Genomic DNA, 27,211 nt, shown 5'->3' with positions numbered 1-27,211 from the left:
TAGTGGCGATCACGTGAGCACTGAACACGGACTACACCATAGTTCTGGTGGGAGGGAAGGAAGTGTTTGGAAAGGGGTGTGTGGGGGGGGGACAGAGGGAGGAAAGAGATTAAAATCTCATCTTCCAAGTGGGATGCTGGCAGATGGTAACTAAAGCTGACAAATCAACAAGAAACCACACAGAGCCCACTATTTAGAGTCCTAGAAGTTACTACCTAATCAGCTAAAATACGTTAAGCTGACCTATTAGACTGCCTCTAAAGGAGGAAAAAAATGGGAGTGGGGTAGAAGGATGGGACACTAACGCAGGGTTTTTTTGTTTTATTTTGTTTTTCCCTTTTTAAAAACCGTGGTAAAATACCACGGTGAATTTTTAAGCAGAGGCATGACGGGATCAGATCTGGGTTTTACCAAGGAGTTCACAGGGCTCCTCAGGTGATTCTGGGGGGCAGAGTCAGGGACCCACCAGCCTGAGTAAGTGTGTGGCCACCAAAGGGTACCGCACCCAAGAGACTTGATTTGACACCAGCGTTTCCCTCTATCAATGAGGCTGTGTTGGCGGGGACGGTGACGGTGACGCACGACTGGCTGACGTCCAACCCCCAACAAGCCTATTCATCCAAGACGCATTAAAAGCTGAACACAAAGCCTGCCTTCTCCCCGAGAAGATAAGCAGACCCACTTCCATTACGATTCCACAGAGAATCATAGCCATTTGAGTAACAACTCTCCATAAATACTGGAGCGTGAGAAGCCACAAACCAAAATCTCTACTGCCTGCCCCATGTTAACAGCCCTGATTTTCCTCGGCCTCACCCAGGGCCCAGAAGTGGTCATGTGACCCAGGCCTGGCCAATCAGATTTGGATACTCCTAGCCTCGGGGAGTGTGGAGGGAGAGCATGTGACCCATCAGAACCAATGAGACTTCATACTGGGACTTCTCTGAAACTGTTAGACGAACTGTTTTCCCCAGAGGCGCCTGAGAGAATGGAATGAAAGCGTGGAGCAGATGACAGCCATCTTGGCACCGTGAAAGGAGAGCCTGAGAGAAGAAAGCCCCAGCAACACTTGGAGTTTCTGGACCCGGCAATGCTTCACAGTCTAACCCTATACTCCAACTTCCGCAGATCCGCAGAGCCAAAACAGCACACACATCCCCCCCAGCTGTCACCACTGTTTTATGTTTTGTTCAAGCTAGTTGAAATTCTATTTCTGTCCTTCACTATTGCATGAAACCTTAAAAAAAAAAAAGATTGAAAAGGATGCCATAGTCATATTAGTGTAGACAGGGAGGGCAGGGTCAATCTATAGTCCATACCATGGCAAAGCACTGTAATTAAATATGGTTAACTGCTGGAGGTTCCCTTCCATGACAACAAAGCCATGCTTACATGGAGCAGAATCTGGCACTTTAATTCAACCTAACCTGTATAAAAACATTTCTTTAAATCCATCTTAATGCTAGTTGGCCACATCTTTAAAGACACCTTCCACAACTGAACTTGTACTTTATGCTTTAGTTCCTAGTTCAAGGCAAGAACTGACTGTGGTTCTCCTATCTCCTACAATTACAGAAAAATGTGTTTCCCAAGACCAGAGCGGAGGGTCGCTTCCAGCAACGTCCAGGGAAGGGAGAGCACTGACTCTTTTCCCTACAGTAAATGATCCATGCACTTCCCTATAAACTTATCTCCCGAGAACGAGCAGACCTTTCACCAGTCAAGAAAAACAAGTCATTTACCATCCGGGGCTGTTTACCAGCTGATTTTTTAGATCAGCATGTGAAGAAGTTCTAAAAGAATTCCCTCTGCTTGGATCCCTCAGTTCTTCAAATCTGAAAACTGTGTCATTTCCACTAGGTGACTCAGGCTGAGGGCAATTTATTCAAGCAGAGAACTGCTGAGGGAGGCGCCGAACCCCTGTGTGAACGCGTCAGTGTGTCAGAAGTACAGCCGGCATCAGCAAGCACCCCGGCAAAACCAAACCAGCCAGCACCAGTGTGCTGGTTGTCCCCAACTGGGGACCGGCCTCTATTTTCTGGCCAGTCCACTCACCTAAGCCTCAATTATCTTGCCTGTAAGATGAGAATGACAGCCTTTCCCCTTCACAAACGCATCCCCAGAACCAAGTAAGATGAAGACGGGACATCAATTTTTTTTAAAATGACTACCTTGCTCTTTCCCTGTGGGGACCCCGTGTGCAATGGTTGCAAACAGTAGCCTCCTTGGTAGTGTATGCAGCCTGTTGATGTCTGACCTCATGCTATCTCCAGTCTAGGCTCCGCACCGGGACGCGGGGTGCCTTTGGAAAGCCCTAGGGCACATCCGCCAAGCCATCACGTCCATCCATACCAAGCTGCAGAACAAGGAGCATGTGATCAATGCTCTATGCAGGGCCAAGTTCAAGTTCCCTGGCCACCAGAAGATCCACATTGCCAAGAAGTGGGGCTTTACTAAATATAATGCAGATGAATTTGAAGACATGGTGGCTGAAAAGTGACTCATCCCACATGGCTGTGGGTCAAATACATCCCTAATCATGGCCCCTTGGACAAATGGCAGGCTCCGCTCTCATGAGAACCTCACCACTGCCCCCTCCCTATTCATGCCAATAAATCCTACTTCCTGTCAAAAAAAAAAAAAAACCTGTCCTACAAATTAAAGATGCTGTCATACTTCAAAAGATCCTTAGTAATGCCATTTATAAATACACCGCTGCTTGTAGAAATATTTCACAGGCATTATCTGAGCCTCACAATGACCCTGTAAGACGGGCTAAGCAAGAATGACAGTCCCCAGTCTGCAGGTATCTCAGGTATAGTGCTGCGTGGCCAGAGGTCACACGCCAGCGCATGTCAGACTTCAGACAAAAGCAAACACACACCTTTAGTCTTTTTGTCTGATGCAGTTCCCTTCACCTGTGGTTCCCAAAGTGTGGTCCAGGGGACAGTGGTGGGGGTCCCTGGGGTCTTCAGTGGGAGTCTGCAAGGTCAAAACCAGTTTCATTATCACGATGGACTTATTTGCCTTTTCACCTTTGTTCTCTCAAGAGTGTTCAGGGGAGTTTTCCAGAGACTACTTGGTATGTGCCATCACAAGAGATGGAATGCAGAAGCAGAGAACTCAGCTCTTCTATTAAGCCAGACTTGCAAGAGACTTGTTAAAAACAAACAAGCAAGAAACTATTAAATGATTACTTTCCTTTTTAGTTTGGGAAAATAGTTATTTCTGATCATATATGTGTCAACATGTAAAAGGTTTATTACTGTCATTTTTAATGAATTAATACAGGTTTTTAAGACTATAAAACAAGTTTTTAACTTTGCTAACACAGCAAATATTATAGATATTACCCACAAGTCCAGAGCTCTCTGGGGTACTCAATGATTGGATTACAAGAGTGTAAAGGGAATCCGAGGCCAAAAGCACCAGTCTGCTGTGTAGACTAAGCCACTCTCTCCCCCTTGGGCCTGCTCTGCAAAGACCTCTTGCAAATTAGAAACACCCGTGTATTTTCAATAAGAGTGAAGCAGTTGTTCCTTCTCAGATCTTTCCTGAATCTTTCTGCTTTTGTCCAAGGAGAAGGCCCTGTTGGTGCTACTATGTCTCCATAGCACCTTCCCACATCTTTACATTTGCTAATTTCCTTAAGAATGGGGGAGCTAGTCTAGCTCAGAGCCTTCCACAGAGAAGGGAATCTGCTAGAATTTGATAAGCAAAACAGCAAATCCACTGGAAACAAAACGGCACTGTTTTTGGAAATCACCAAGCTATGTGCCCTTCCGAGTTGGGCACTTGTACATACATGTAAAATTCTTCAATAAAAAGCATGCTTTAAGAGTATACTTATCATAAGCACTGAGAAATGTACAGAACTGTTGAATCACTATATCATATACCCGAAACTAACACTATGTTAACTACACTGGAATTAAAATTAAAAACTTAACAAAATAAAAAGGTCGCTTTTAAAAAGCGTTTTCCTTTGGATGGCTTTCCACTTACAGTCATGAAGTCTCCATTTCAAACAAGGTGAAGTAAAAATATGAATCGGCTTAAAGGAAAATATGGAATAAACAGTATATACAGAACTAGGATATGGCAAAAATTATGACAGTGGCAGAAGAATAACTAGAATTCGACGTGTAAAGTCTCCATTTGCAGGAACATTCTAGAATTACATGACAAAAGGCACCACTGGAAACTGACTTACTGACCAGTTATAAGGTACCTGGGATGTTTTTAAGTTTACTATGTACCATGTTTTCTTTTCACCCTTTCAGTCTATTCTTTAAGAGCACTTGTGGCAGCTATTAAAACACACAAAGAAAACACTTGAAATAGCGCTTGGGTGAAAAGGGATAAGAGCTCTCCAGAGGTGTCTGACAGAACTTTCCGCAGGAGTGGAAATGTTCTGTATCTGTGCTGTCCAGCACAGATGCTGTTGGCCACATGCGGCCAAATGAAAATGTGAAATGTGGCCCGGATTTTTAATTACATTATAACGTTTAAATTATAATTTAAATAGCCACATGTGGCTCATGGTTGCTACATGGGACTGCACAAGTCTAGCCCCTAACTCTGGATTTCACTCCCCTTTTCCATTCTGGGAGATAAGGCCACACGTCTCCGGCCCTCCAGCGGCCTGTTTTCCTCGCCTCTGTTTAGTTTTCCTTCCCTCGGTCCCAGGTCCCAAGGGGAGTGGCTTTCATAGCCCTATGAGAAGGGCAGCCAGGACAGTAACATTTCACCTTCGGGAATTTTGCAGCAGAGGCAGAACTGGAAGAAGGCTCCAGTGGAGAGCTGGGGCTTAGAGAGCCCAACCAGGAAGGCCAAGGCTTGAGCATGCAGGAGCCAGGAGGAAGCAGAAGTGGGGAGGGGAGGGAAGGGGAGCAAGGAGCTGGAGTCAGCCCCACCACCCCTCTGGGAGCCACATTCCCCATCCCTGCAGGCCCAATGCCACATCAGCGAGGGTCATCCAACCAGAAGAACCTGGTTAGAACAGCTCTAAAGGAATGGCAACATGCACAGAAAAGAACGGGGAAGAAAAGAGCAGGGCCTTCGACCGGGAGCCAGTCACTGCTGAGAACCAGGTACCTAGCTCCTCTCCCTTCTGACTCCTTTTCTTTTCCACCTCGAGCTCTGACTTCAGTAGCAGAGGCCTCCTGGGGTATCTGTCAAACCCACCAGTTCCTCCCGTGGGGACTGTCCCCACTGCATCAGGCGGAACCTGGCCACCATATTTCTGCTGCAAGACCCTGTCTCAGGGAACAGAGGAAGCCAGAGGAGGGAGAGACAAAGCGAGGGCAGATAGTGAGCCAAGGCCAATGAGAGAACAGAGGCAGCAGAGAGGAAGGCTTGTGGGAGATTAGCTGGGTCCCAGACTCTAATCCTGCAATTACACGGCCACATAAATTATCAATCAAACCAAGGCACTTCTGACCGTGAGGCAGAACACTATTAATAACTAGGCTGGAACAACGGGCGTAAACCGAGAGGGTCGGCCATCTGGGATGTTCAGGCTTTCTGTGCTTAAGGCTCCATGGTGCTTCCCTCCCTTGGCTTCCGTGAAAGGTTCCTTCAACCTTTCAGAAAATCCTCCCTTTTAGTAAAGCCTTCTGAGTGGCTATGGGACACAGTGTAGGGGTTTCTAATCCCAGCTTGGGCACTGCCCAGCTCCGGACCCAAGGGCAGGCCCTATGCAGCTTGACTGCCTCGGTGACAAGGCCAGGTGCTGTTTCCTCTTTTCATAGCACCACACCACTTGCCCTGGTTCTGAATTATCAAGAGGTTCCTTCCACCGAGAGGGGGGAAAAGGAAAGTAAGAAAAGATGGTGGTCAATATGGTTTCCTGCTGCAAGTTCCCCTCTTCTGAGGTTAACAGAGATCTTAGAACTTTCTTTAGGCTCAATGAAAACCAAGTTCCTCCTACAGAAAGGCTGATCTAGAGCCCTGACATGACTATAGGATGTTTCCAAACATGCAGGAGAGCACCCAGTCCCCTCTCAAAGGACATCACAGCCCACCAGAGCTGTCCCCGCCAGCCCAGATCATGAGGTTTCCCTTGAAGGTCTGGCCAACATCAAGATCCCATCCCCAAGGGAGGCCCTGCCATTTGGAAGCTGAGTTAAGGCAGCTGGCAGATCTGGGAATAAGGAAAAGGCTCTTCCTTTCAAATTTTTAATTTAAAATACTTTCAGATTTGGAAAAAAAAAAAAGGAGGATAAGATGCAGACATGACATCCCTTAACCCTGAAATTGTTCAGCCCATAGTTGTCTTACGTAACCAGAGTACAATGATCAAAATCTGAACGTTAACACAGATACAACCAATTAATCTGGTCTCTGACTTTATTCAAATTGCATCAACTGTCTCACTATTGTCTTTTATAGTAAAGGAAAAAAAACCTTTCAGGATCCAATCCAGGCTTGCCAGCTTGCATTTAGTTGTCGTATTCCTCTAGTCTCCTTTAATCTGGAACAGTTCTTCAGTCTTTTTTTTTTTTTTTTTTGTCTTTCATGGCCTTGATATTTTTGAATAATATGAGCCAGTTACTCTGTAGAATGTCCGTTTGGAAAAGACTCACTTTCAATTCATCTTTTGTTTTATGATGTTACATGAGTGTGAGCCACCAGAATGGAACTGAACCAATTATAAAACAGTACGTTTAAATAGCCCAAGGTCCAAAGCACCACAAAGAAAAAACGCCATAGCCCTTCAAATCTTGGGGTACAAGGGTCAGTCCTAGTTAGCCCTGGAGGAAAGACTAAAGTTACATAACAACCCTACATTCTCACACACACTCTCACACACACACACTTTCACACACTTACTCTCACATTCACACACTCACTCACACACTCTCACACCCTCTCATATTCTCACACACACTCTCACACTCACACACAACACTCACAAACATACACACAACACTCACACGCTCTCTCTCACACACACATGCTCATCCACTCTCACATATACTGTCTCCTCTCTCTCTCTCTCTCTCTCTCTCACACACACACACACACACACCCCTAGAAAGACTGACAGGTCCCAATGTTTTTTTCATTCATGGCCAAACACAGGTTTTTAAACCCACAGGATTCTTTGCATAAAAGGAGGCACAATTGCTGAAACCATGGCATTTTCCGGAGTTCAACCACAAGTGAACTATTTCCATGTTTACACCAAAGGCTTATGAACACATTTGCTCAACTTCAGGACCCACTTTTTTCTTTTACCTTTTTTTTTTTTTTTAAAGATTTTATTTATTTATTTGACAGAGAGAGAGAAAGAGACAGCCAGTGAGAGAGGGAACACAAGCAGGGGGAGTGTGAGAGGAAGAAGCAGGCTCCCAACAGAGGAGCCTGATGCGGGGCTCGATCCCAGAACACCAGGATCACGCCCTGAGCCGAAGGCAGACGCTTAACCGCTGTGCCACCCAGGCGCCCCAGGACCCACTTTTTTCTAAAAATTCGCAAATATTACATTTTGGATGGAATATACCATTGACAAGCATGTTTATCAGGGGTAGTGCTTCAACCACACCCACGCTGGAATGCAATACAAGGCCCATTTTGTAGTTAACATGAGTTTTGGAATCAGGACGCTAGGGTAAATTCACGTAACCTTGGGAACCTGTCCAGGTCGTGCAATGCGGCCTCTGTTGGAAGCATGATTCCACCCACCACAGCACTCCAGGCAAGCTGGCTGTCCTGCCTCCTTTGGAGAACCTTCCTCCTGCCTGCAGCTCATCAGAATGGAAAGAAAGGAGGGCACAGGCCGCAAAAGAATGAAGTCAAAATCCATTGCTATCACTTCAGACATACAGAAGAATCCACCAGAAGAAATAACTAAAAACATTAAAAGTGGTTGTTTCTGGGAGTAGAACTGGGGGGTGGGAAGGAATGAGGCAGAGGACTTTCATTTCTCAGTAAAACTTCTCAGGGGCTTTTCCCTACCTATGTGCAAGAAGTGCTTCAATAAAAATAAAATGTTAAGCCTATTGCAGCATAGATTGACCAAAGAGCTTTCGCATTTCCCCCACCATCGAGACTAAGGGGGATTCATAATTCTTTTGGCAGATGGCTAACATCGAAATCTCGGGACTCTGCCGGTCATTTAGCTCAGATGCTCCCATTTCACAGATGAGGTAACTGAGGCCTCGGGAAGTTAAGATCCCCTCCCAAGGATGTATACCTGGTGAGAATCAGAGCGGGTTGAACGCCTTGTCCCCTAAGTCCTACACCAGCATTCTTTCACCCGCAGTCTTGGTGGGGACCTCAGAATATGCGTCCTCCACACGCACAGCACACATCCCCACACCACTTGCGGCTGTGGCCTCCAGTCTCAGACTCCTGAATTTAAATCTTGGCTCGCCTCCCTGCTGGCCATGTGACCTGCGAGAAGGGACTCAATCTTTCTTGCCTCCATTTCTTGTCAATGTCCTCGGGAGCTGCTGTGAGACTAGGGTAAACTATATAAAGCACTTAGCACAATACTTAGCACACAATAAGCTTTCAATAAATCATGCCTTTTATGTAGGCGCCATTATTCAATAAATGACAAAAGGTAGAAAGAACCAACATTTGTTGAACACTCCGTGCTAGGGACCGTGCCAGGCACTTCATAAACATCCCTTATTTAATCCTTAACAGCCCTGCAAGACAGGTATTGCCCTTCCCCTTGCAGAGAGAAGAAAAACCCAGAAAGGCAAAACAAAAACAAAACCAAAAAACACCCCCCAACCTTGCCAAGACTGCTTAGCTTATGAAGAGGCAGAGGCAGAATTCAAATCCAGCCCTCCTGAACTCCAAAGCCCACTCTTTCTACCACGTTCTAGGTAGTAAGTATCTACTGACTCCAAAACAAGTTTTCCTACCCATTTTTGACCCTACGTTTTATTGCAGTGTGGTTTGCTTTAACAAGTTCCCACTTGGGAAGTAGATCCAATTTCTAGCAAATGCAGGCAAAACCAAGATTCTATTTCCCCAGTGGGGATGCAAGCAAAACCAGGGGCAAGGAAAGCAAGCAGCATGTCCTGAGCTGCCCAAGAAGCTTGAGAACCTCCCCTCCACGCTCCTGAATTTATAAAGTGTCTGCCGAGCTACTGCACTTTCGGCTTTAGGCTCCACTGATGTTTTCTAATAGGCCTTGAAGCCATGGCATCATTTTCTCTCAGACAACATTTTTAAGAAACGGGCACAGTGGCAAAGCATTCCCTAAAACAAGACCCAGAGCGTTGCTTAAACAAACAAACCAGTTTCCTTTTGCTCTTATTGTTGCTGGCTGGCTTAAGGGTCACTGAGAATGCTGACCAAAGGCCTTGCTTTGCCCGCTGGTTAACCATTAAAGCAACTCGACAAGGCATTGTGAAATGTGGTTGGTCAGGAAGTAAATGAACACGAATGGCCTGCAGGCCTCAGAACGAGTCCGTGTCCGTACCTCATCACCATGAGCATGGCGGTTTTAAAACGTGGCTCGAGACTCTTTGGCACTGCTCCCCATCGAGAGATGGGATCTATGTCCCCTCCTCGTGAATGAGGGTGAGCTCATGACCTCGTGGACCACAGAATGTGACACAAGTGCTGCTATGAGACTCCCAAGGCTTAGACGGAAAAGGCCATGCATGATGCTTCCACCTGGTCACGTCGGGATGCTCACAGTCGGGGGAGCCAGATGCCTTAAGGAGGTGAGAGGGCCTGGGCCGTTGTGCCGGAAAGGTCAGATTCAGCACTCCGGTTGAGGACCCCAGCTGAGCTCCCAGACACTGGACTGGGCCTCCTCAGATGTCCTGTCCAGTCAAGCCTTCAGATGACCACAGCCCCAGCTGACATCAGACTGCAGCTGCGTGAGACCCTGCAAGGGAGAACTGCCCAGTGGAGCATTCTCCAAATTCCTGACCCACAGTCACCAGCAAAACAGAGCACCTGTTCTAAGCAATGAGGTTGTGGGGTAATTGGTTGGGCAGAAATAGTAACCAGAACAATGAGGCAGGACAACACCCCCATTATACTCTTCTTCCAAGAAAGCCAAAAACTGGGGAAGAGAACATCGAATCTGCAGGTTTCCAATCGAGCAGGGTGAAGCTGAATCCCTGCACGCTAGCACCAGAAGGGGAGGGCGGACGAGCACAACCAAACCCCATTCATCATGCCTCAGCGGAGTCTAAGGCCAAACAATGGAAGAGTTTATACTAAGTGGGCTTGTCTGCGGTTATAACAAACAGCGGATGTTCCTCTCATTGTCTCCCTGTTAGCAGTTTCTTTCTGTCAGAGCAAACATTAATATCTCTTGGATAACCCAGCAAAACACCACAAAGGAAAAATCAGGCAAGAATAGAACAAATTTTTTTTTCATCTTCCTTTAAGAAAGTAAGAGGCTGGTACCCCGAGCTCACGAGGAGGTGCTCATCAAATTATCATGAGGCCCTTGGTGAGGACGCACCACATACAAGCCCCAGTCTTTACTGCTGGAAACGTCCGAGTGAGGCTGGGCAGGTGAAGCCACTCTCAAGAGGAGCCGGGCAACAAGAACTGGGATACCTGCCAAAGGATAAGGCTCAGTAGAGGTTCAATTCATCCAGCCAGAACACACACACAGCCCGCTATGTTAAAAGTCCCTACGATAAACGCTCAGAGGAAAAAACAGCAGCTTTGTATGAAAAGGCAACAGTCCATGGGGACCGCTGCTCTACCGACTCTGTGACCTGAAGCTTCTCTCCACCACTGGGACAGCAACGAATCCATCCGCCCTTGTCGTCTTCTGAGGTGGGGACACTTTGTGGCACCTCCAAGTGAAAGGGATCTTGGAGAAACCTGAGGACAGTCCTGTTCACTACAGAAAAGTTCGTTTGTGCCATAGTAGCAAGTGCCTGTGTTCCTACGGCGGGCTCCAGCTGAGGGCCAGCCAAGTCTGCGTATCATCTCACTGGTCTTCACAGCTTCAAAGGAAGACCTACCTGATTTTTTTCTTAAGGCAATGGAGTCTGTTCCAACATCGGAGAGCTGTTTCTGTGTTCTCGCCAACAGCCCGTACTAACAGCAGTTTGCGAATGGAGCGCCTGCGAGTGAGATTGTGCAAGACAGCCTCTCTGCGCCCACAGGCCTCATCCACTCGAAACTCATATAGTAACACAAATTCATGCAATAACTAAGTTTCAATATCTAAATAGTCTCAATACTTGAAATGTTTCCCACTATTCTATCTTGGGGATTTCTGAGTTTTCTAGTAAGTGTATCAATGAGGGTTTCTGGCTGTAGACAATCCTCAAAACGCCTTTACGGCACTTGCCATGCCACCGTGAATTACCACGATGGCCATTTAACAATACAGTCATTCACCAAGCAAACCCACTGACATCGGGGTTTATCTACAATGAAGGCGGGGACTACCAATCCAAACATTTCTTCCCACCAGCCTTCGTAGTTGCGAAAATTCCTTCCATATAAAATTCATGTCTTTGACTCGTAAAGACATCTCTTTATAACAGTTTCATTCTCCATCCCATCCCTTGCTTATGAAGATGATAAAATACAGTCATTGTGAATAATTCATAAAATACCAAAAAATGAAACATAAAAATCACCCGCATTCTTATAACAGCCACGAGTCACATCTGTGGGTACATCATCTAGAACCATGCTTCTCAAACTCTATGGTCTTGGACTGTCCACCCCTCACCCCGCTGTGAATCAACGCTTCTGCGGAATGCAATAAAAATAAACTAGAAAAGTGAAATGCCATGTGGAAGTCACAGCAATGTCACACTGCGTTTAAAAAAAAATGTCCCAAGTCTTACTCTCAATTTCTGTGTTTACTTCACCTTAATAGGTCATAAGCAATTCATAGTCTGTGGACCACACTAGACCTTTCTTCTCTCAGATGCAGATTCTGTTACTGTGTAACATTTTGTATACGGCCCACATACAGTTTTATATATACTTTATTACCTAATTTCCTCCCACTAACTAGATCGTGGCCACTTGTCTCTATCCACATATGCCATCCTTTTTTAACGTGAAAGGCCACTCTTCCACCTAAAACTAACAGGATATTGTTCATCAACTGTATCTTAAAAACCAACCAACCCATAGCATCTCCAAGTAAGGCAGAACCTTATACCTTCGTGAGCTAAGACCCCTCTGAGCAAGGGACTTTGGGGAGGGCAAGGAGAGCACAGGTTGTCTTCTACCAGTGTTGACACTGTGCGCAGGGGCAGCCTAGGAACAGCCTGGGGACAAACACAATTCCAGAGCAGGCAATCCAGAAAGGAGCCCTGCCTGTTTTGTAGGACACCGTGTAGGACAATGCCGAGAGCCACGAGTCCACAAGGAAGCTTGATCCTGGCCACAAACTAACACTCATCCATTCTGACACACACGATACCTGTGTTCAGGCACTGCAGGGGATGCTGGGGCGCAAAAATGGGAGGCCCAGCCCCTCCCTCCCAGGGCCCAGTGGGGGAGCCAGACAAGTAAAGAAATGACAGGAATACAGCCTGATGAATATGCATGAGATAGGCACAGATTAAGACAGGCTCCTGGGCCCCATCCTCAGAAATTCTAACTCCTGGTCCCAGGGTCGTGAGTTTAAGCCCCACGCTGGGTGTAGAGATTACTAAAAAATAAATGAACTTAAAAAAAAAAAAAGATTTGGCAATTCTAACAAAGTCCTATGTCACACTGAGGCAGCCCGTGCAAGGGCCACACTTGGAGTGGTTCACAGCCAGAGGCAATTTTGCACGGCAGGGGACACTGGCAAGTCTGGAGGCGGCTAGGTTGTCACAACTTGGGGTGGGAAGGGTGCTGTTGCTGGCTCTAGTGAGCAGATGTTACCGCAATGCACAGGGCAGCCCCCACCCTCTCACCCCCGCAACTAAGAATTATCCAGCCTACCATGTCAACAGAGCTGAAGTTGAGCAATTGCTCAAGAGTAAGACACTTGAACTCTATGCCTCCATTTTTATCAGCAAAATGGAGATGATAGCATCTATTGCATAATGTTGTTCTGAGGTCTCAGTGAGTTATGTGCACAAAGTGCTTAGAACAGGGTCTGGCACATCGTAGACACTATTATTGTGAGCTGTCATTGCGACTGAAGAGCAGTTAGGAGACAAAAACAGGCCGGGAAGATGTCCCAGGATGGACCGAAGTCTTCCCTGCAAGGATGAACCACGCTGCAGCCCACAGCTGTCCCGTTTCGGTAAGAGCAGCAATACTTATAACGGCTCACTATGCACCATCACTGGGATGGGGAAACCAAGCCCAGGGACAGTCATGTGCCCAAAGCCATGAAGGGGCAATCTGCTGTCATTCATCCACTCGGACAGCCCCTGCGCACCACAAACTACCAGACAGATCCCAGGAGAGGACACGCGCTAACAAAGCAGGGCTCTCTCAGGAAGCTGACCTCCACACCCCAGCAGACCAGCCACAGAGCAAAGGCCTGTTGCTCCAGTGACTTCAAAGTCCATCCCACCCATATAAGCCCTCTCTCTGGCCCCTTGCCCAGAGCCAGTCTCTGACAAAGAAATGTCATGGTGGGGCGTGGGGGAGAACGGAGCCCTGGCCAGAGACTGTGAGAGGCCTGGCTCCAGTGGACATCCCGTCAGAGATTTTTCTGCTTCTGGCACCCCGTGGGCCGTGGCGCTCCCTGCCTGCCCTGCAGGCATGAGGCCTCTCCGTCACTCTGGCTGTATGGCTATCAAAGCACTGCCTCTTGTCCTCTAGGCCACCCCAGGACATGGGCAAGAATCACTACCCCAATTCACAGACGAAGTGACTCAGGTTCCAAAGAGCCAAGTGCCCCTAAAAGTCAGCAGACCTCAGATGCTACCCCATGTCACCTGATACCGAGACCAGTCTTCCCTCAACCCACTACTTCCCCGTGACTTTGGGTTTGGGGGGTTTTTTCCTGATGATAAAGTAATACAAATTCAATGCAAATAACTCAAAAAATATATAGGAAAGTATAAGGACAATAAATATTGTTCATCTCTCATTAGACAGAACGTGTATAATCTTTGCCAGATATTTCTACGCAGATAAACATATTTTTTAGGATAGGACCATACTGTGTGCTCTTTTGGAATCTGTTTTCCATTCAGACATCCTTCTAGGTTAATAACAAGCCATGTCATCATTTTAAGGCCTAGGCTACCAGCCATTGCCCACGCACAGTATTCATTTTACAGATCCCCTATTGATAGTCATTTGGGTTCATAATTTTCCAACATTTTTAAACAACGCTGCAATGAACAGTATTGGACCTATATCCTTGCCCAATTATTCCCTTTGGATAAATTCTTACATGTGCAATTGCTGGGTCAAAAGTTACTGTCCCTTGACATCCCAGCAGCTGTGAGGGGGACCATCACTGAAGCAGGAAGCCCTAAGTCCTACCATTCTGATGGCCAAATTTCAGGCCAAAATTGTGAGGACAGCAGCAGCTGCAGCTCCAGCTCACATCACCCAGACGGCTTCCAATTCACCCCCACCTTTTCTCTCCCATCCCTGAGGTTCCAAGCACAATTTTTTGTTGTTGTTGTTTTTAAAGACAGAGTGCTGCTTTCTGGAGGGGGAGAAAGGCAGATTCTAGGTGCAAGCCTTATGCATGTTTGGGGAACACAGCTGGCTCCAAGAATCAAATGCTTTTTCCAACCACCCCCACCTAAGCAGTGAGGGAAAGAGCTTGAGCATTGACAATTATCGGCTTTTCCCTCCCTGGGGAAGGGCAGGCTGAAAAAGTCAGCTTCTAACTACTTGCAGGGAGAAAAGCTGTCCATGGGTAACTAGCCCTGGTGGTGTCCTTCCTCCACCAGGGCTAGTTTCCTGGCCCTTAGAAGAACCCGCCTTCCAGGCAAGCAAGGGAGACCATGAAAACACCGCACATCATGGTCAAAAACAGGTAACTGGCACGGAAATATTGCGATCTTGATTACAATGCTTTAAAAATCCTCTGTGCCGCATCTTGCTTTCATAAACTCTTGGGGAAAAGCTCGCTCTACAGAATATCTCTTGTAAAAGTATATCGGCACATTTACTTATCTGGCAGGGTTGTTACACACTGAGTGACACATTTCTCTGACTCTCTCCTCTCCTCTATCCATGGCTTACCACCCCCCTCAGGACCCTGGAGCCCCTCCCTTGCTGGTGCTCGGTCAGGCCAGGCCTTACTCCCAGCTTAGCACTGGCTGTTCTCTCTGGCTGGAATGCTCAGCCCCCACATGGCCCTGAGGTGCACTCTGTCCAGACAGGCTTTCAGGGAAGCCTTTCAAACCCGCTAGATGTAACACTGCATCCTCCAGGCTCCCAAATACCCACACTGCTAGCCCCTCCCCGCCTTGTTTTTCTCCTTAAGGCATATCACCCCATAACCTACTGTGTATTTTAACTAATTATAATTCTCTGTCCATTCTCTCCACTGCTCTCTCCCCTTTGCAGTTCTCAGCACACAGTAGGTGCTCAATACATACTCAATGATTAAAGCTGACTAATCCACATGTCTGTGAGAAAATACATTTATTTTCTTAATTTGAAATATCAGGCTCATATCCAAGGGCTTCTCTCGTTAAAAGGTTACTCCTGTCGCCAGTTTGAAAGGACGGGCCCTCTTGATATAAATCAGAGTGCAAGGGAATACGACATTGTTTAAACAATGGCAGAGGCAAACCAAGGCTGCAGGAAGGGGCAGATTTCCAACTGACAACACAGAAAGTGGCTGGCATCCAGAGGTCTTTCGGTACTCTCCGATTTAAAGAACCGGAACAAGGGGGACAAGGGATGGGATCCTAGGGTGAATCCAGGCCTGCACCTCAGCCTACGGCCGCCCAGAGGCAACTGCGCCACGTTCTGAGGGAAGCAGCAGCTAACACAAACCCCATCACCAACATGCTTTAATCAGAGTCAAGGTTGGGAGGGGTACTGGCCACTCCAGACTGTAATTTTTTTTTTTAAAGATTTTATTCATTTATTTGACCAAGGGGGTGGGGGCGGAGAGTGAGCACAAGCAGCGGTAGCTGTGTGGCAGTGGGAGAGGGAGAAGCAGGCTGTGGGACTCGATCCCAGGACCCCGGAACCACGATCCGAGCCGAAGGCAGGCGCTTAACCGGCTGAGCCACCCAGGTGCCCCACCAGATCGTAATTAAAAAGCAAAGGGACAAGAAATGCAGAAGCAAAAGACCCTTCCCTAGAGGCTCTGAAATGACAGCCAATCAATCCTCATTATTTGCAGATTCCATACTCACTAAAATGTATGTGTAATTCCAAAATCAATACTCCCAAGAGCCTCTACAGTCAGTCACTCACGGGCAGGCACAATTTCAGTTGCTGGACATGCGTGTTCCCAGGGAGGCGGAACACAGAAACCCTCCGCCTTGTTTCAGCTCTCCTGCTGTAACCAAGTGTCCTTTCCCGGTCCAGCTGGTGCCACGCTGTTTGCACTTTCGTGCTTTGTGCTGGGAAGTCAGCTGTCTGAAGCGGCCCCCAGGCCCAGGGCTGCAGTGCTGGCCAGCGCTCCCGAGCCCACGAAGGCTGTGCCGGGCCTTGCGGGGAACGCAACGCAAGCTTCCTTAGGGCCCGAGGCACGAGGCTGTTGCCGATGAGTGTAACAGTAATGAATCAACAATGTCTACGAAATAAACTGGCTTTAAACAGAAACGCACATAAAACAAGGTACTAGATTGCTCAGCAGATGAAGAGTGGCCAGAGGCTCAGAGGAACACGTAATAAAAGGCCCAGGCAATGGTTCAGTATTCCCTAATTCAATGTTCACAGTGACTTTACAGAAAACTGTCACCATGAATAACGAGAGAACCAACCCTATATTAAAATGGCTGTTTCCTGTCCCACATCTTTTGGCACACTCCCCCCACCACCCCCACGGCTCACTCCATCTGCTCCTCTTCACACAGGGACTCCTGCGCTGTGGGCTTCTGCTCAGGTGTCTTCCAGTGACCCCTCCCCCAGAGCCCCTGTCACATCACTCCTTGGCTGCAGTGATGACAATCAGCAATTATCATCTACCTCTCGGTTCCTCACCCTCAACTAAAATTAGCTTCCCTGAGGGCAAGGCCTTTGTCTGGTCCACCCACTGATCTGCAGTGGCCCAGACAGTGCCCGACCCAAGGTGGGTGCCCGGTGCTTGACGGAAGGAACGCAGCCCACCACAGACACACGTCCTCCTCCCCTCGGGGCTCGGGCAGCGTGAAGAGCGTCAGGGCACTGGCGCTGAGGGTGAAATCCCACTGCTCCTGAGTCTGACAGGAAACGCCTAGGAGACCTGGGGCCACACGTGGCTATTCAGCACGCAGACGTGGCCGGTCCAAGCTGAGATGTGCTCTAAGCGTAAAATATGCACAGGAATTTGAAGACTTAGTAAAATATATATATATATATACATAAAACATCTCATTAACTACTTGTATATTCATTTCATGTTGAAATTATACCATGTTGGGTGTACTGGGCTAACCAAAATAGATTTCAGCTGTTTCGTTTTTACTTTTCAATGTGGCCATGAGGGAAGTCTTCATGACTTAGGTAGCTTGTGTTATACTTCTGTGAGTCCACCTTGATCCTAATAATACCAAGAAAAGATCAGTCAGCAACACAAGCCCCTCTGACCACCTCTCTTCACTGCTGCCAGGGCTCTCCAGAGCAAGGCCGGAAACACCTGTCCTGCAGCTTCCCGTGACACACACAGACACTTACGTGTATTCAGAAAGAGGATTGTGAAATCAGAGCTAGAAGTTTATCAGGTGAACCAATTTAATACTCCGAAGGTAAGTACCTTTATGGAGCCTTCTTGTTCATGGCCCAAAAAAGCCAAGTGCAGGCATACAAATATTTGTCAAATAAAGCAATCCTTTGGGGGGAAAAAAAAAGCCTATTTCTGAATTGTCTACACAGAGTTGGAATGGCAAACATGGGAGCTAGAAGTGGTGTGGAAAATGACCTGGCTCTGCCATATCACTGAACCATGAGACCCTGTACCTCCAACATCCTCATCTGGAGAAGAGGCAGACCCCACTTTCCAGGACTGTGCTCTCCAGAACTTTCTACAATGATGGAACTGTTCTCTGCTCTGCCCAATATGGTGGCTACTAGGCTCTTGAAATGTGGCTACTGAATTTCTCATTTTATTTCAATTAATTTAAAGGTAAAGAGCCACACATGCCCAACGGCTGCCATATTGGATAGCACAGTTCTAGAATGCTGTGACAGGAGCTAAAGCTTGTAAAAATCACTCTGTAAACTCTAAAGCCCTGTAAAAATGGCAGGGGTTTTGTTGTTTAATATATTAGAAATGTGAGAGTCCGAGAGATTTCAATTGCCCCAAGAGACTCGATTCATCAGAAGTCAAAAAAAAAATCTTAAATAAACATGCAGGTTCCTCACCTGGGGGGGAGGGTGGCCCGTATACGTAAATACAATCAAAATAGAGGGGTGAGCAATAACGGTTCACACAGAACTCAGAAAACATGCTTTTAATCCCCCCCCCCCCCTTTTTTTTGGCCAATCTCAGATCTGGTGCCTCCAGGGCCTAGCCATGCAGTCAGAAATCAAGGCTGCCAGTGTCCTCCCCTGAAGATTATTCTTATCTCCCACACCCTCATTCTTAGGGACCAGATGTTTCCTGCCCTTTTCAGTGACCTTCCCTACTACTTCTCCTGCTACAGAAACAGGTCCTCCCAACAGCTCTCTGCAGCCCTTGGGTTCTCTGAAGGAGTCATTCACAGACACTCAGACCCATGTGGGCGTTGTTCAAAAGTGCTGATGGATGGTAAAACCAACCACCACTAAAAAGGGATGGGGACTAATTGGTAGCTGCGAAGAATGCTCATCTATTTACACTCACGTTGGAAGATGCTCATGAAATTCAAATCAAGTTCTAGTCTCCCCCAAGATTCTTCCCAGCAGGAAAGCCCTTCCAGTCTAAACAGCTTTTTGCTACCATTAAGATCATTATACTCTACACGCAAACAGACAATAAGGAAATGAGCAGGGAAGTGGAAGGGGGGTGAATTTTTAGGAAAGTCAAAGAAGGTAGAAGTCTAAGGGAATACACAATGTTTCCAAGTACAAAGGTAAGGAGCCACCCTAAAACATCGGAGAAACTTTGTAAACTCATTCATTCTTCTCCCTTACAGGATGCGGCTAATTCTCCCCTCAATCCTTTCAAGCTTTTCCGCAGACTCGTGAACTTTAGTGCTCCACACAGCCCTTGGTTTTGGCCCCACCGAGCTCCCATGATGAAACACATGTGAAATAGGATCCACATGTGTTCCACCCACACGCTGGGCTCAGCAGTGTATTTTATTCTGTCAGGCAGCGGGCTGTTGCTCAACTCCGTGGAGGGGACGCCAGCAATCATCCCCCAGCTATTAAAACAAGATCAAGCCGCCGGTGTCAGCAGGACTGACACCCCCTCACCAAAAACAGGGACCCAGCCTCCAGTACCTCAAGTTCAGTTTCCCGTCTGTTGATGTCATCCGTGGATTGATTTAACTTTTCCAATTCTCCCTAGTGAAGAAAAGAGAGGGAAGAAAGATTTAAGGGATTCGTCTTTTGTTTCCAATATGACTGCACTCGTTCTCCACAAAAGTACTCCAGCACAATCTGTAGGAAGAGGGATGAGTCACTATTAATTCTCAAGGAAAATGTTGAGCCCTGGCTTGAAGAGCAAATGAATGTCAGTTATTTCTGAAACCTTTTTCTTCACAGTGTCCATTTCAAAAATCCCTTAAGGTCCCAGGAATTTTTTTCTTAAAAGGTCAAGTATTTATTGCACATATATGCCTTTACGTAAACCCACCTGTTAGAAATGGTTAAGGAGTCAAAGTAAAACAGTATCTCCTGCCTTAGAGCAAAAACTTTGCGGGGGGGGGGGGGGGGAGGGGGGGAGACAGTAAAAGAAAATAAACAAGGCCAAGCTGAAACTATAAACCCAGTGAAATGATTTAAAACAAGGGCAGAATTCTGACATTAACTCATTAGTGGCTGAGATCGTTTTCTAGAAATGAAAACCTTTTCCTTTCGAACTGTCAATTATTAAACCTACCTAGCTGTTTTAACAAAAACGGTTTTAATCCTGATTCTTTAAATAAACATTTATAAACTGACATTTTGTAAAAAGTACCCAGTGAGAAGTTAACTCATTTTACTCTGCAAACAAAGGATCTGGTAAACAGAATTCCTGTACCAGCAAAACAAGATTTAGTAGTCTAAAGTAGTGATTTTAATTAATAGAATTCCTAATGCAAAGATTTTTCCACCTGATCTTTATCTTGCTAATCTGCCAAAACAATTCATTTAAATGGCAACAGCTGAGTTAAATGGGCTTTTAATTGATCTGCGCACTGAAAAACCAATTAGGGCTCCAGAAATTGCAGAGCACGATTAAAAGCAATATATATATATAGTAAATGATTTATGGAAAGGGTAGAAAAACGGGTCTTGGAAAGGGATTTGCTGTGCTTTTTGCCTAGAGGGTGAGGAGGTTAAGCTGTCACTCCTAGATCTGGGCTTAGAAATTGTTTTTTAATCATCTCCCTCAGAAATGGAGGCACAGAAAGCCAGGCCGATACCCTCGCCTTCTCCCCGCGTGAGCTTTGCGCATCAGTTGTCCCTGGTTTCTGTTCACAACCCGACCTAACAAGGAAAAAAGCTAGGGTTTTCGACCATTTGAAGCTAAGCGGAGGTTTGAGCCAGTGGTGACAATAAGCCCTTTGCTAACAATGAATCAGAGGAGGAGGAAGATGGCTCAGGCCGGGCACCTCCGCCAGGTAAGGGCTCACAACCCGGGCACGGGTGCCAGCGCACGCCGCAGGGGCGGACAACGCCCACGGTGCCCAGCGCCCACGCTGCCCGGCCGACCCCTCCGCCCCCGGCCCGGAGGCCGCGCGAAGCCAGCTGCGCCGCGAGCCTGGCGGGGGGGGGGGGGGTTCCCCGGCACCCGCATGGCGCCCCCGCCCCCTTTTTCCCTTTGTTGCACATACGCCCGAACAACTGGGCACGCCGCGGCGACCCCCAGATCCGGCCGGGCGTCTGCGGGGGGTTCCCACGATATAGTCAGGCCGCATCCACGCGAGCACTGCAGCCTCCCCGCGAACCCGGTGAAACTGGGAATCCGGACCCTCTCTTCTCGCCCGCGGACCTACGTGGCCACCACCGCCCGGGACCGCAGGCACCGGGGGCCGCGAGGCGAGTGTAAATGTGGATGCCCGCCTCTGCGGCGCCCCCCGCGTGCCCTACCTGGATCCGGGGGTCCACCTCTTCCTCCTCCTCCAGCCCCTGTTCCATCGCCTCTTCCTCCTCTTCCTCCAAGTCCCGGGCCGACGGCGGGAGCTCTGCCGGCTCCTCCGAGCGGCTCCGCTTCAGCGCCGCGTCCATACGGGCAGCCGGAAAGCGAACCGCGCGGTGGACTTCGGAGCGTCCGGAGGGATGGCAGCAGCCGCCGCAGGCTCGGCCAGAGCCGTCTCGCCCCAGCCCGGCACAGTCCGGAGGCGCCGCTCGCCGATGCGGATCCCGCCGGCCCCGGCTGAGCGGAGGAAATGGGCGCGGCCGCCCCCTTTCTGCCGCGGCCGTCAGCGCAGCGGCGCCCGCTCCGCCCTCGCCCCGCCGGGCCGTCCTCGGCGCTGACTGTTCGCCGCCGGTCCCAGTCAGTCACCCAGGTCTCCGTCACAAAAACCCCAGCTCCCTGAACACCTTCAGGCCGCTGAACTAGGAGAGCCGTCCCCCTTTGTCAACTTAGCAGCCCGACAGATCACAAACTACCCACCGTGACTGCCTGCTTTCGGGGTAGCTTTCTCTCTCCCTCTTCAGCCCGAGCAAACTGACTGTATGGAAGGAAAGTTTGGGGTATTTCCACTGTCTGAAGTCACCTTGGGAAGCTTGTACTCGGTGACCCTGGACCAGTTTCGAGATTCGCTCAAATCCCTGTATACCTCCAAAGCACCTTTCTCCCCTTGGGTGAACCTTGGGAATTGGATCTACTCAAAGAGTTCTCCCAGAACGGGGAACTGAAACATATGCTCACACGGACCCAGTACAGAGGGGAGCTGGGTGTGGCCTCGTGCCTGGAGTGCTTGGCCAGAGGCTGGGTGGCCCCTGCTGGGCAGAGCTCCATACCCAAAGGCCTGTGCTCTCATAGCTGTGCCATGGCCCCACCTGAATGGCCCAGAAGCACGGAAAATCCACTGGTGATGGGGGATGTGGGTGGGTAGGTACAGCCTTGGGGGGGGGGCAGATGTAACCCCTGTTGGTGGACCCGCTCTGTCCAAGGATTTATGAACTGGCAAGGTTTCCTGCCCACCTTGAACAAGTAGGGAGCCAGAGTTTGCCTGGCAAGCTCAACATCTCGAGGCCAAAGAAGGAAGGGGCAGGTCTGTGCTTTTATGAAATGTCAGGGCCACTGTGATGTTTAGGGAACACAAATTCAGATGACCTTAGCCAAGCAGGCCAGGATATTGCCAATGGCCACTGCTAACGTCTCCACTACAAAAATGCAGAATTGTGTACACTTTCTACACAGAGGCTTGTGGCCCATCAGCTCTGTGAGTTTGGAGGGCAAACTTGCTTTGAGAAAAAGCTTTCTGAGAGCCTACCTTGAAAGCCACTTTTGGGAAACCTGCTTACGATGGCTTCATTAGAAGCTACGCAGGCAGCGGCGGCGGCAGGTTACTCCTTGGGCAAGGTACCACCCACACATGCCGGCACCGGCGTCCGCTGTGAAAGGAGAGCCGTGCTGCCTCCTGGAGCTAACACAGGCGTACATGCTGGGTTTGGTTCGGAAAGTCACACCTGGCCACTGTTCCTTACAATCAAGGGAGAGCCGCGAGACTTTGCGAGAGGTCCTGAAGCCCCTTGCTAAAACCCTAGTTGCTCTGGCTTTTCCACCAGTGTTTCCCCGGCGGCTTGGAACGGAGCCCGTGGCTGAGCAGGGTTATCCTAGCTGTGAATAAACAGAGACGGAGGTTAAAATCAAAAGGAGTGAGGTCAGCCCTGACTCTTCCTCGCTTCTCCGTTTTGGGACCCCACCCTCACCATTCTCCACAAGGGCGTCCTACACACACTTCCATGTCAGCTTAGATCTAGGAGCGATCGAGGGCTTCAGAACGCCACCACGGACATAGGGCAACTGCTCTCGAACCTCAGTTCCGGCTTTTTGTTGTATTTTTAGGAGACCTGGGCCAGTTACAGCATTAATCCCCATAGTGTTCTGAACTTAAAATAAGGAAAATAAATCACAGTGCTACTGTTTTTACTGCTACGTAAATGCGTAGGAAACAAAGCAGGAAATGAACTGAGGGAGACAAGGCATAGGTGCTTGTGTGGTTACAGGGAAGGCCTGTTGGAGAAGGGCGCTTTGAGTGAGGACCTGAGAGACACGAGAGAGTGAACCACGTGCCTTCACGGGAAGAGCGTTCCAGCCACAGCAGCTGGGTTTGCAGAGGCCCCAGGGGGAAACCGTGCCTCAGGCGCTGGAGAGCCCGGGGTGCAAGATCTGAGACCTGCAGGTGGGTAGACCAAGGAGGGCCATGGCATGGTAAGGAGCTCGGATTTTACTGACGGAGTGATATATAATCACTCTGGCAGTGTGGGAACTGGACTGGGGTTACTGGGGAGCTGGGGGCAGAGGGGACACAAGGAGATGACTTAGGCCAATGGTCTAGCGGTGGGAGAGGAGAGACGCCTCGGCTGGTTATTTCACTTTCCCAGTGCAACGGCGGGCACGGTCAGCAGCTGAGAATAAGGGTGGCAGGGGGAGGCTTAGAACAACACTGGACCCTGGAGGAGAGACACTGAAGGAGCTGGGAAGTCAGTTGACCAGGGGAATACATTATAATTGCCAGGCTGCACTGAGGACCTACCTGTGGTTTGAGATTCTCGGTGTGACCAGTCAGCAGGGACGAGTGGTTTTTCCCACCCAAGCTCAGCTTCTGCACACAGGTGGAGAGTAGTGAGAATGCCAGTTTTAACCAGGGTTGGGATTCTTTTACCAAGGTCTTACCATGGTGGGAAGAAGCATAAGGGGGTTGAGGGCAACTGCAGGTGTAGCAGCTTTAATGTTGGCCATGGAATCGAAACTGGACCACATTGGAAGTGCAGGCATGAGGGAGTGAGGGAGAGAACATTAAAATATCAGGGAGCGATGATGAAGCCCTGAATCAAAGGAGAGAAACAGGGAATGAATTGGAGACTGTGTGGAAGTTGGTGGCTAATAATATCTGGAGTGAGAAGAGTTAGAGATGATTCCAGAGTTTCTAGTTTGAGTGATTGGATGACACCATTAATTAGGACCTATGCTATAGAGGTTTTGGTTGGGACGATAACAAATTTGTTTTTTAGGTTTGAAAGGGAAAACCTTGAAAGTTCAACTGTGTTGTATTTGGAAATTGGGATCCAGGTTATCCAAGGGTTGAACAAAACTCACTGGAAGGTCTTTATCGTTGCCTCAATAAACCTCCCTGACTTAGCAAGTGTATTACAGCTCCTCTGATCTTTGAGGATAACAAAGGTTGTATTTCTCCTCCTCTGCCCCACGCCTTAAGCCTAAGGGAATCAGGTATTTACACAGAGATTTTTAAAAAGTTTTTAAAGTGAGATTTGCAAGCTGAAGTGGTCAGCAATATTGTTTCTGAGCACTTACCTCATGCATACACTATTCCAGGTACCAGTTTGAGGGCCCCAAACATATAGACAACAAAGTCATAGTATCTTCCGATTTAGGGAGACACAGCCCCACAAAAACTGTGCCCCCAAATTGTGCAACCATATGAGTTCCTCACTGTGAAGTTAAGGCTCTGTCAAATGAAGATCCCCTGCAACACCAGGTTTTTCTAAGATTGTATTTATTTGAGAGAGAGAAAGTGTGTGTTTGTGTGTGTGTGTGTGTGTGTGTGTGTGTGTGCGTGCGCGCGAGTGGGGGGAAGAGCAGAGGGAGAGGGTGAGGGAATCTCAAGCAGACTCCGCACTGAGCGCCAAGCCTGATGCATGCATGGAGCACGACCCCGAGATCATGACCTGAGCCAAAATCAAGAGTCAGACACTCAACCGACTGACCCACCCAGGCGGCCCCACCAATTGTTTAATCTCTATAAAACAGAAACTGCTTAACCCTAAAAAATAGAAAGCTGCTCTTCTGTACTAAGAAGACATGAATCTGCATTCCCATCACATTCTGGTAGCAGGGACTGAAGAAGCTGACAATCAGCATCTTTTCTTGGCCCACCTGTAATCTTTCCATGGTGCCTTAGGCCAGAGATTACAAACCGGGAGCTACTGTTTGGATCAGACCCCAGGGCATGTGTGGTCTGGCTGACACAGCACTTTATAAATTTGAGCCCGCAGTTAAAAACTCAAGCAATGCAATATGAAAATTCAGACTTCCCTGCGTGGTGAGGGTCTGGAGGAGACACGAGCAGTGGGTGACCTTTTAAAAAGGTCATGCACGCTCAAGTCAGCCTCAGAGTCCTATAGGCAGGCTTGCTTCCACCAGCAGGCTGCACACAGGTGAACCCCCACCTCTCCTCAGCACCCCAGTGGGAAGCTGGTTCCCTCTGCCTTTCTCCCATTCTGTCTTTCTCCACAGACCCCAAAGGATTATGGCACATGGCAAGACAGAAGAGAATTTTAAAGGAGACCTCTAAACCCTTCAGCCCTACTTTTTGGCCCCAGATGACTGCTTGTCAGAACTCAAGGAGCTCTACAGGCCAGTTCTTGGAAAGATATCAGGGCCTCTGCATTAACAAGGCATCTGTTTCGTTCCACAATTCAGTGACATCAGTGTGTTGCCAAATTGTCTTGCACTGTGGCCACTCCCCTCTAATGAGAACCTTTATTTGTGTCCTGAATTGAATTACATTCAAGCCTCTTGGCCCAGATGAATTACAGGCCAGAGTACTTACAGAACCCAGGAAAGAGACTTTCAATGTTTATCTGTGATCTTGGGGGACCTGCAGATATTTAAAATGGTGCTGGAATCCTGGAGACAGAAAAAATGTTCCATTAAAAAGAAGAAAGAGGGTTTCATACCCTGTGAACTGGTGGGCATAGCAGATTGCAGAAATGATTCTAGAATGGATTTTAAAGGGGAAAGGGCATTTGTGTGTCCCTGGAAGAAAAGTGATTGATCACTGTGACCCAGCTAGGGTTAGCCAAGAACAAATCATGTCAGCCATGCCCTCATTTACTTATTCCACGAGTTTACCAGTCTATGCAAGGAAGGAAACATGCAAGACAGGAGATCTTCATTGTTCAAAGATAATGGATACAGGAAAAGGCCACTTGAAGAAATCTACTTATAAAGGAAACCAAAATTTCGTATTAAATAGTGAAAAGGATTTTTACTGGGCCTTAACCCAGCAAAACAAAACTTAAAGTTATGACAATAAGGGTTTTTTTCCTTCCATCAAAGAAAAACTATTTAGTTTATGGATATTTACTGAACAGCTATTATGTGACGCTCTCTGGCAACAAAGATCCAGCAGTGAACCAACTAGACAAAATCCCTGCCCTCACGGGAGTTTATAGTCTAAGGGAAGACAGAAAATGTTTTAAATACATGAAGAGGCAAAAGAGTTGCAGTTAGTGATAATGACAGCGCTGTGAGCAAAAAAGTCAGATAACCAAATAAGGAAGGCTGGAGGGCGGGGCTGTCTTAGATGGGAAGTGGAGAAGGCCTCTATGGACACAACATTCTAGCTGAGATTTGATGATGAGAAGGAGTCAGGCAGCCCCGTTCTGGAGGAAAGAGTGTCCAGACGGTGCAGACCCTGAGGCGGGAGCCCACCGGACAGCCCACACGGTGGTGGAGAGTGAGCGAGGAGCCAGGAGGGGGTGTTGAAACGAGGTGCCAGATGGGGGCGCAAATCAGATGATATGGGGCCTGGGAGGCCGCAGGAAGGAGTTTGGATTTTATTATAAATGTGATGAGAAGCCATTGGAGAGATTTCAGTTGCAGAATGCAACAGCCTCATTTAAAGGCTGTTTAAAGGCTGACTGTGACTGCCATGTGGAAACAGGGTAGCCATGAAGGCAAGGGCGGGGGCAGGAACACCAGTGACAAGGCTCTCGTGGGGGCCCTAGTGAGAGAGGTGGCCCCTAGGCTAGGTGGTGGTGGGAGGGTGGCGTGGAGTGGGGACATAGTGGGAAGGTAGGCCCAACAGCACGTGCTACAGCCTCAGATGTGAGAGTGGGCAGCTCAGAG

At 48.2% G+C, this 27,211-nt stretch overlaps 1 protein-coding gene, 1 long non-coding RNA gene and 1 pseudogene across 3 annotated transcripts in view; 2 read left to right on the top strand and 1 right to left on the bottom strand.

Annotated features, from left to right (window-relative positions):
• Positions 1-21,743, bottom strand: part of SH3BP5 (SH3 domain binding protein 5) — a 70,221-nt gene extending 48,478 nt beyond the window's left edge. Inside the window, exons 1-2 of one of the 2 annotated variants that reach the window (XM_087870189.1) lie at positions 21,256-21,743; positions 19,462-19,524 (exon numbers count right to left, since the gene is read on the bottom strand). In XM_087870189.1, coding sequence (XP_087726315.1) covers positions 19,462-19,524; positions 21,256-21,393 — 201 coding nt within the window. In that variant the 5' untranslated portion in view covers positions 21,394-21,743. The remainder of the gene's footprint in view (positions 1-19,461; positions 19,525-21,255) is intronic. The other variant, XM_045791727.2, reaches the window with a different exon arrangement.
• LOC123788508 (small nucleolar RNA SNORA70) lies at positions 2,147-2,306 on the top strand (annotated as a pseudogene).
• LOC148108396 (uncharacterized) lies at positions 4,762-19,215 on the top strand. The gene is made up of 3 exons (XR_015727863.1): positions 4,762-5,093; positions 17,648-17,783; positions 19,152-19,215. It is a non-coding gene; the product is annotated as an uncharacterized LOC148108396 (long non-coding RNA).
• Positions 21,744-27,211: the final 5,468 nt, after the last annotated feature.

Source organism: Ursus americanus, chromosome 20 (genome assembly GCF_024610735.1).
Source record: "Ursus americanus isolate L20-20 chromosome 20, mUrsAme1.1.p, whole genome shotgun sequence".
In the NCBI taxonomy this organism is placed as follows: domain Eukaryota; kingdom Metazoa; phylum Chordata; class Mammalia; order Carnivora; family Ursidae; genus Ursus; species Ursus americanus.
Note: the sequence above shows the minus strand (reverse complement) of the source record. Positions and strands in the feature narration are given on the sequence as shown.